General features: G+C 43.3%; 1 protein-coding gene across 1 annotated transcript in view; it reads left to right on the top strand.

Moving 5' to 3' along the window:
- The window catches only part of cfap61 (cilia and flagella associated protein 61), a 38,121-nt gene extending 28,732 nt beyond the window's left edge, over positions 1-9,389 (top strand). Inside the window, exons 19-24 of the mRNA XM_087170414.1 lie at positions 598-890; positions 2,306-2,633; positions 4,392-4,474; positions 6,198-6,409; positions 8,923-9,016; positions 9,153-9,389. Of these exons, the coding sequence (XP_087026540.1) occupies positions 598-890; positions 2,306-2,633; positions 4,392-4,474; positions 6,198-6,409; positions 8,923-9,016; positions 9,153-9,302 (1,160 nt within the window). The 3' untranslated portion in view covers positions 9,303-9,389. The remainder of the gene's footprint in view (positions 1-597; positions 891-2,305; positions 2,634-4,391; positions 4,475-6,197; positions 6,410-8,922; positions 9,017-9,152) is intronic.
- Positions 9,390-10,321: the final 932 nt, after the last annotated feature.

Raw genomic sequence — 10,321 nt, 5'->3', positions numbered from 1 at the left:
CCTCAATAGTGAAAAGACAGAGCTCCTTTGCAAAATAGTCTTTAGTTTTAGAAATTGTTTTTTTAGAAATCAATGCTTCATGGTCACTTCTAAGTTTCTCTAATTGTAGAGTTTGTATTTGGAATATAGCGTCTGTCGTCCCTACAATCGCAAGTAACCACGAGTAAAACAGAGAAACATTAACCCAAACTGAGCACAAGTTTTCTTTATTTTTCACTCTGTAAGAAGAGAGTCAGAAACCATCATGGCGTCTCACATCTGTCAATCAGGAGCAGAAAAAGCAGCTTCTCCTGTTTGAGCTGAGCCGTTTAAAAAGTACGAGCACATATCACTTCAGTTTCAGTTGTAGATATGTGACGTGGTTCTCATGTCGGTGTCGGTCTGTTGGTCCAGACGGAAATATCTCAATATATATTGGATGGATGATCATGAAATTCAGTTAGATATTCAAAGAGGACTCTTACTGCTGAAAGTCTTTTTAAAGAGGGGATCAGCTCTCTGAGTCTCTGCTGCTGTTCAGATTCTCTGTCATGTTGAAGAAACTTGGAAACAGCATGACAACACCATGCTAACCGTTTCTCTCTCGCTGGTCACCAGATAAAGCCATCGTGTACGGAAACAACATCGATGTCTACACCACAGTGGAGACTTTGCTCGGCCTTGGCGTCCACGGGTCTCGTATCCATCTCGTCCTCCCGCCTCCTGAACCCGGCGTCTCCTGCTTCGGTGACCCCGCCGTGGAGGAAGCCGCGGCGACTGCCATGGAGAAGGCCGAGGTCCACGTCCACCACAACTGCCTGCTGGCCCAGATGAAAAACGGCGAGCACCCCGACCTTCTCACCTCAGCGTCGTTCACCACCGACGCAGAGCCTCTCCATCTGCAGTGTGGCGTAGGTCTAACTCTCACACTGTTTACACAACCAGTTATTAGTTCCTACAAAATAAAACGTTCTCCAAACAATGGTGGGTGAGCAGCCAAGGCGTCTGGTGGAGCTGGAAAAGCTCGACAAGCTGAATTCACCAGCATGTGGCTGCTGGTTGGATGTTAATTTCCCTCCTGGAAGCCGCGTGTGTTTGTCAGGCACAAAATTATTCTGGTGTGTTTCCCATCTTTATTGTTTCAGACAGCGGAGGATTCTGCTGTCTGGTTATGTTTGTCTGTGTATTTGTTTGTCCCCCGATATTCTCCATGTAAGAGTTGTGTTTACTGCGAGACGGTGCGGGCTTCAAAATGTTCAAAGATGTGACTTTGCAAACGCTGCTTGAGGAAGGAAATGAATTCAACACATTTGTTCAGCTTCGGTGACGCACTCAGTGATCTGTGGTGAGAAACAAACTTTATTCCAACTTCATTCATCTGATCAGAGTTTCATTTTGCTCTCATCAAGGTGTGCTGTTGATTCTCATCTTCCTTCTGCCTCTTCAAAACAAACATCAGTAATCCAGTTGAAACAGTCTCCACTCAATGTCCACTTACTTGTTTTGGAGTTTTCGACTGTATCAAGCGGTTTCTCATGATCGTGAGCTCCTCTTGTACTTTTCCACTTGAAGTTCAACTCTGGAGATTTTGAGCGTTTTAGTTTTGTGACACGTGAGCAAAATACATCTGCTGATGAAGACTGTGAGATATGATCGAAAGCTCCAGAACAGGCTTTCAACAGAACAATCGTGATCATGAAAAGTCAGCTGACCACAAAGACACAGAACAAGTATAAAGAGATATAAAACTGCCACAGAGACACAAACTGAAAACAAGTAAAAATAGATACAGAACAACTTGTATTGAGTCTGTTTTCACGTCCTGTTTGTAAAATATGATAAATATGGTGGTAAATGTTTGTAGCAGCAGCAGGATCTTAAGAAAAGCTGAATCCGTGGTGATCGTTGCCACCCGCCACATCAACAGAGTCGGTCTCTGCCGTCTGCTTCCCTCTTCAGACTCCCTGTAGCCAAAACACATTTAAACACTTTAATGTCACACGCTGTTTCTGTTTGCTTTTTATTGACCTATTGTCCTTTATCTCTTGGTCTTGCTGTTGTATTTATGTGCCCTGTGTTTTTATGCACCTCTGTATATCCACTTTCCGCACTGGGGACAAATAAAGCGACTGATAGATGAAAAACACAAAGCAAGTATAACTGACTGCAAACAGATGTATAAATGACAACAGAAAGATTTCTCAAGATTTTCTCATGTAACTTGTAAATTATTATTATTTAACGAAAAGACGAGGATGAAACTGGCAGTTGAGGGAACAACAACTTTCACTCTGAATCTGATCGTGATTTGATTTTCCTCTTCCAGGTGTTCATCAACCTCTCCAATAAAGGAGTCGACTACGACGCCTTCACGAGCATCAACAACTCCTTCCTGGTCTTCGACAGCCGACTCGTCATAAACGCCGCTTTCCACACCAGCGACTCGGCCGTTTGCGGCGCCGGACCGCTCACCAAGTTCTCCCGTTGCTACCACACGGACGAGTGGTCGCACGCCCACTTCAACTCCAAGGAGGTGGGCCGGGACCTGGCAGCCGCGATGCTGCCCCTCTTTGACCCGACACTGGATCCCGCCGACGATCCCCCGCCTGAAACGGATCGTCTCGTCCCGCTGTACAAACAGGCCAAGATTCGAGGTTTGATTTCTGAATAACAAACTCAAAATGTTTGAGATTTTGGTCTGAACAGATTCCTCATCTGAGTCTGGGTCTGACTGAGGCTGAAACCTGTGGCTGAGTCTCTCTGATGTTTCACCTGTCCACCTGGAGCAAGCAGGTGGTGGTGGGCGGGGCATGAGGCCTGATCCAGAATTTCTCAATGAGGAATAAAGCGTAGATGAGCTTCCAGCCAGTTTTCCCATTTCTTTTCACTTTTTATGTGGGAAAACGATGTTAAACAAAATATTAATCAGAGCAGATTTTAAAACATGTCTGGAGGAACTTTAATGATATCCTCAATGTCCTTCAGCTTCCCTGTATAAATAAAGGTTTTTGAACAGAGAAACACCAACAGGATCCTCCTCTGTAATGGAATGATCGTGTAGGTTTGTTAAAGATCCGGTTTGATTATTTCAGGGGATTTTTTTTGTTTGTTTTTTTTTGTCGTCAGTTTCCCATGGCTCCAGATATTATAATACCCATGAGCCTCGTCTGCCGTTGCTACAGAGAAGAAGTTAGCGGGATATTCTTCTGCACAGCTGTTCATCTTTTATACTGATGATTCATCCAGATTGATCCGGTTTCATGTCCCTCCAGGACTTGAAGTGCTCCAACTGTGAGTCACACAACATTGTCTGAACGGAGCTCGTCCCACTTCGCTGCTTCTCTGCTCTTTCATTCGATTCAGTAATAAGTAGGTTTATCATAAATACAAAATTCCTTCACATTGAGCAGCAGAGCTCATATTTCCATATATTTTCAGGGTTTGTGAGTTTACCTCGATCCCCTGCTCCAAGTCCTTCCTCCTGTCCGTCTGTGTTTTTGTCTGCTTTTATCTGAGAGAATTTGTGCTGCCAATATTTTTTCATTATGCTTTTGTGAAACATTTTCCAATCTTTCACCCACCCACCCACCGTCGATGTTATTGTGGCGGACACTCAAACCGCAGCCCGGCGTAACAATGCCGTATTGTGCTGCCGTGTATTCAGGGTAACCAAGGCCACTCCACACATTATATAAACACAACAGCCACTCTGCTTCGCCCCTCTCTCAGAGATGAAACACACATGAACTTTTCAGAGGGATTTCAATGTTGAGGGAGAGCAGAGATGCCGTATCGCCGCATGAGTTTATTGCCTCGGCTCTGTTTTCCTCTGTGGGTGGATGCTCACTGTGAAATGTATGTTATAATTTATCTGCTTTTGTCCCAGTTTTGGTTCTAGTGCGTATTTCAGCACTGAAACTAATCTTATATGGATATGTTCCTCTGATAAAAACACAGTGATAGTTGATATGAATCATGATATGATTTACTACATTTTTCACATGTTGTTTCATTATTGTCGAGTACGGCTGCGACTAACAATTATTTACCTGGTTATTCATTTAGTCTTAGTTCAGAAAATAGGGGGGAAAAGCCTGTTGCAACTTCCCAGGGTGAAAGATGACGACTTCACATTCTTGTTTTGTTCAAGTCCAAAGATATTTCACTTATTTACAATGATAAAAAAAAACTGAAGCTGGAACAAGAGTCCTGGACATTTTTGTTTCATCAACAATTAATTGATGATTATCGACTAATCAGTTAATGAAACGACCAAAAACTGCTGTTTTTGCTTCTTCTGAGTTTTCGTCTTATTCACACGCTGATGGATCTTCATGTGTTCTGTCACAGCATGAATTATATAAACCACATCAACACTCAAACCTGTGTTATGTGTTTCCTTCTCTCCTCAGGTGGGAAGCTGCCTGGCGGATACAACTACCTGCACGTTACTAAACCGTCTGCGAGCAACCTGACTGGTCCTACTGTGAAACATGTAAGTTTTTACTCTCCGCCAAGAGTCAGTGTTTGTTTTTCTCTGGTTTGCTCATCAGCACTTTTCCCACAATCATTCTTTCTCTCTCAGTAAGGTGTGTTCACAGTGTGGCCAGTGACACGGGTCTGAACAGGTCAGTTCTCCTGAACTGATCCACGTGTAGAGAAACAGCAGCAGGACGGTAAACCTGACGAGCTCACAGAGACTTAAACAAGTGAAACACAGGAGCCTTTACCAGATTACCACCTCGCCACGCCTTGTAATGCTCCGCCAACCAGTCCGGCTGCAGCTGATTAGCGTACAAACTCTTTTGACTTTTTGTTGACCTTTTTTGTGCATTTTTATACCTTTTTAGACAAGAAACGCAGGGCAGAGTCGAACCGGGGACTCGCTGCTCCGGCGGTTTGCTAAACCGTGTTCTGTGAGGTCAAAGTGACCTTGACCTTTTGAAAATCTAATCAGTTTCTTCTTGAGTCCAAGGCTGTGTCAGAAATCACTCACTACTCCGTGTATATATTTTGTGGTGCTGTCCGAACATATAGTGATAATTATTATACCCTATATAGTGCACTGATAGTATCCCACAATGCATCATGGAAAGTAGTGTACAATCAATGATCAGTGAGCGGAGCGGAGAAAATGACCGAGTGATATCGGAAAGTGTTTCTTCATTTTGCGGATGAGCTCATCGTACAGTCGTCTACACAGCGCTCCCTACGTGGTGATCAGGGAGGAGAGAGTGAGCGAGTGATGTCACACACAAGCCAAGTGAACGTTCGCTCAAGCACTTGAAGAAATTCCCCGGAGTGTTCTCGGGAACAGGACGGACGTCGGGACGGACAACACGAAGACTCGACGCCTCCGGCCTCGACTGTCGCCGGCGCAGAGGCATAAGAAGAGAGCCACGATTTTAATTGGATTTTTATATAGCTGCTCTCCGTCTGCACAGCCTCAGAAATCATAACAGATATCAGGTCGGACATGAAAGTTACTTGAATTCCAGTGTCATTGTTAGACACAGACTCAGGACCACACACATGAAAACGGCCCAAATCTCAATTGAAAATGCTGAGACTTATTAGAAAAGATGTGTCGTATCATGGGAGGGGAATATTAGACGTGAGCCACTTGCACCTGCAGTGGGAACACAGCCCGACACTCCCACAGGACTGGGTGTAACACAGGAACCTGCACTGTACTCAGACTCAGACTCCTGTTACTGCCACTGCTGGTAATGTGCAGCTTCTGATCTGTCACTGAACTCCAGCGTCGGACATGAGCAGAATAACTTTTCATTCTTACTTTTACTAAACAGGAAGTGACACATTAATACACTGCTTTGAAAATCAGTCCCAACATCCTTGTTTAGTTTCCAGACCCGCAGCTCTGATTTTATCATCAATTCAAAGAGGTCTGCTTTAGTTCTGACTGACAGCCGAGATCGACGCAGCGGTTCAGGCCGTTCTCAGTCGACCCACTGAAATAACAGCTCCTACAATGGACACGTTTCTTGAATCAACATGACAAACATTAAGTTAGCTGCTCCTGCTATCTGCTTATGTGTCCACTGACAAGGATTTTGACAGGATGGCTGCGTCGCTCGTCCCAACAGAAATCAACTCACTCTAACACGGAGCTGAACGATGGCGGTTTATCAGTCTCTCAGCAGCTCCTCCTGAACGACCAGCTTCTCTCACTAACTCCCATGTTCTTTCATGAAAAGCTACAGGACAGAGGGATTGTGACCGGACGAGTGGAGACGGGGAACTACTTCTGTTTGCATCTGGACTGCTTCGAGCTGGTGGAGACGCTCACCTGCCTCTCTCTGAAGCCCCTCCCCGTCTCCAATTACCTGACTCTGTATGGGAAACACCAGCAGCTGCTGGGCCAGCTGCTGAGCCGCTACCACCAGGCCCTGATCCACGATCTGTACAGGTGGGACAAACACAGACAACCGATGACAGATCTGTTTACAAATCACACACGCACGATTTGAGGGAAGAAAATCTACATCTTCATGACAGTTTCCGGCCAGTTTCCATTTTGTAAACGAATGAATCTGTGGTTTAACAATGTTGTGAAGTGACAAGGAAAGAGGTTTTAGAGAACACAGGAAGTCGTGTGATGTAAACAGCAGTGAGGACTTTAGCTGTGTCCCAGTTCAGAGGCCGCAACCCGAAACGAAATGAGGCGGTTCTGGTCTATGGAGGATATTTGCTGCGCAGCAATGAATCTTGGGTAAGGTCTGGCCACGAGGGATCCACCAGTTGGAGCCCTTGTTGCCCAGGTAAATAAAGGATGCATTCGAAGGAGTCTTTGAAATGGGACAGTCTAGTTATTTACATCAGATTTTATGCCACTACAAGTTTTCTGTACCGTTAACAATGTCCTGGGAACTGTTTAATTCTTCAACAGGCTGTTGATTCAAAGACGTTTGACGAGACAGAAAAAAACAAAACACAATCAGACAGGTTTGAAACGGAAGCAGCAGCGTGTCCATGCTGTGTAAACCACTTTATTTGGTCAAACTCAAAGTGCTCACACCCAAAATGTTGGTTATAACCCCACATTGCAGAGTAAACTGTGATGTGACCTTTGTTTATAACCTGGATCAATGATGAAAATACTCCTCTATTATCTGCTAACTGTCACTGTATCAGCTGTTTATTCTAGCAAACAGAATAAATCTCAAACTGAAGTAAAACCAGGTCATAAATATGAATCTTATTTTCTCATTGGAGAGGTAAAAACTTTTTTAGCGTCAGAGACTCGGGACGTAAACAAACATCAAACACTTCCTGTACAATAGACCAGCTGAAATAAGCAGTTTGGTGAAGAACACGATGTCTGTTTTTAGTTTGTAGTCAACAAAGATTCTTCACCAAATTGCTGTTTTCCGCACTGTAATTGTGTCATGTGGTGTTTCTGTTATTTTGTCCCTGCAGCGGTATAATTAGATTTATGCAGTTTGTGTCAGTGATTGTACAAGAATACACGTTGCCGTTTTTCAGTCTTGTCAGATTTTGGTTCTAAAATGCGGCAGATGACAGGTGCTGCGGTTTTTAAAAATAGCTGTTTTCATAACCAAGTTCTGAGTAAAACCACGAGCCACTTTCACTGTTTGAAGTTGTGTTTCATCAGAGAGAGGAAGTGTTTTCAGAAAGCTGCAGGTAGTGGAACCAGTGACTGACGACCCCGCGCGTCCAGATGACACAGAAGAAGAGTGAGCAGGAGAGGGTCAGGCCTGCTGCCTTTTGTCCTCACGTCGTCTCTGTGTTTTCTGGTGTGACTTAGCTGTGTGTGTGTGTGTGTGTGTGTGTGTGTGTGTTTGTCAAACAGCGGGTGACCTGCTTCTGAGGTTTCAACACAAATGACCCACAGACATGGACGTCTTTTTTTCCCCCCCCCCCCCCGCCTTCTAATCTGTTTATGCAGCTCCCCAATCTGTCTTTGTGGCCGGTGGAGGACGAGACAAAGCCGGAGCCTCCCCGCTACAGAGGCCGATTCCTCGCTACGCCACTCGCTCAGCTGACTCGTAAAGTCATTGTGGAGGCTGACGGAGCATCATGAGCCGTTAAAATAATTGATTGACCGTGTGGCGGCCGGGGGTTATTCAGCCAGCACAGTTAGTGTGGCTTCTGGGCGTGTGCGTGTGTTTGGTTGCTTCAATGGTTCACTGATTCTGAACTGTTATTTAAAGGGTCAGTTCATCCACATTATAAGGATTTCCTCTTGTGGTGTCGGACCTTGCACAGAGAGTACAGTGATGGGAGAAGTTAAAGGACCCAGACCTCGATCTAAAACCTCTTTAGTAACAGGAAATGTTCTGCATTCAAGATCTTACTGATGTAAAAGTATAAGAATTAAAAGAGAAATGGGACGTGACAGATGAACACACTGGAGGTGGAGCTACTACTTTATATACAGTTAATATATAGTTGGGCCCCTCCTAATCTCTCAGGGGTCATGAGATGATTAATGTCTGAGGAAACAAGAAAATACAAAGTCCTGATGAACAGATTTCTATTCATGTTTTGGACTTTTCTCTAATATTTGCTCTTATTGTGAAATTCTGGAGAATTTTTGCCTCAAAAAGTTGTTGAAATGAAACTAAAAAGTTCTGAAGGAGAAATGTTACATGTTGTCGCTCTGAAATATGACAGGGTCCCCAACTGCTTTAAACCAAAAATATTTAAAATGTTTTTATTTTCATGTGGAATCATAATCTGTAAAGCAGTGACTTGTGGGTAAAATCTGACACCTCCAATGAAAATATCTGGTCCCCAACAGAAGATAAAGTTTAGTATAGTTTATATTAAAACTTTTAATATATTTTTTTACTCCTATAAATCCCAATAAATATCACCTGGTAACATCTGATCGTAATCAATGATTTAATAATAATTAATAAGTTTCCCTGCGTGTGTTCATGTGTCGTTCTCCTGCAGCTTCTTCAGACAGAGCTGCTGTTTGGCCGTTTATCACGACAGATTCTCCGACTTTGAGCAGGAGCTTCAGCAGATCACCTCGACTAAATTCGAGGTTTGAGTTTTCATCTTAAAAATCAAACGGGTTTTTCTTTGTTCCTGTTCTCTACAACTCAAGAATAGTTACTCTGAACCCGTCGAAACACGTGTATATACCAAACGGTGTTGTGTTCGATTGTGCGTCTGTGCAGGACGATGAGTGGAGGCAGAAGGTGATGATGGGCGGACAGGACAGGTTTGAAGACGCTGAGACTCGAGCTGCGGTGAGGAGCAGCGCTGTGAAGTATCTGACCTACAACAGGAACCTGCTGCCCATGTTCGCCTGCCCGGGACAGCTGTGACAACGGAGGACAACAACTTGACAAAGTGTTTTTAACCAGGTTAGATGTGTTTAAACTGCACAGTAAACTGTTCAACTGAAACACAAACACTTGTGTTTACATTCACTGTTTCTCATCAAAACAAACTGAATCTTTGAGGTTTGACAAACATGTTGAAAACCTGATTTCTGATCATTTGGTCGAAGCTGACGTCCATGTTTTCTTGAGTCTTCTTTTCTTCTGCTTCTTCTTTTTCCTCTGCTGCTTCTTCTCCTGCTTCTTCTGCTTCTGCTTCTTCTTCTGCTGCTTCTTTTTCGTCGTCTTCTTCTTCTTCTGCTTCTTCACCTTTGTTGACACGGCAGTGTGCATCTCTTCACCTGAGTTTTGTGTTCACAACACAAACAAACATGGTGACCCACTCTTGAAAACATTACTCCAAAGCACAACTAGTGGTACATTAACCACTGCTAGTGTGACACACCTGAACCTCCAACCAAACTGTCTGTGGTGGAGTTGCATCGTGGGTAATGTAGTCACCAGCTTTTGACAAGCAGGAGGAATGAGTCGATCTCCGCGTTGATTTTGATTCTTGTTTTCAACCAGTTAACTGTGAATGCGACAGCGTCAGAAGTTTAATGCTGAGTCAGCGGAACTCTTTTCATGCAGAAACGATCAATGTCAAACTTTTCAAGATTAACAAAAAGTAAATTTTCCAGTAATGATGAATTTCTTAATTTTAAGAAAAGTCCCTTTAATTAAAGTCGCCTCATTTGATTGTATTAGCATCAAATTTAAGTGACTTGTCAATAACTGAAGATGTTATTTAGAGTTTAGACTGAAAACTTTAAATTAGCATTGTGTGATATTATGTTTCCTGTTATATGGAAATATTTCATGTCACAGTAATATGAAATTAAGGAGTTTCCAATAAATAAAGTTCTACCTCTTGATAAATTCTTTAGATTTGTTTCTTTAATTTGATGAAATTAAAAAAGAGTCTCAGCTTGTACAGACGTTTATAGAACATTTTACTCATTTAA

Source organism: Seriola lalandi, unplaced genomic scaffold (genome assembly GCF_002814215.2).
Source record: "Seriola lalandi dorsalis isolate HSWRI2012SDOR001 ecotype SW California unplaced genomic scaffold, Sedor1 jcf7180002054947, whole genome shotgun sequence".
NCBI classification, from domain to species: domain Eukaryota; kingdom Metazoa; phylum Chordata; class Actinopteri; order Carangiformes; family Carangidae; genus Seriola; species Seriola lalandi.
The sequence above is the reverse complement of the archived record's forward strand: the minus strand, read 5'-3'. Positions and strand labels throughout refer to the sequence as shown.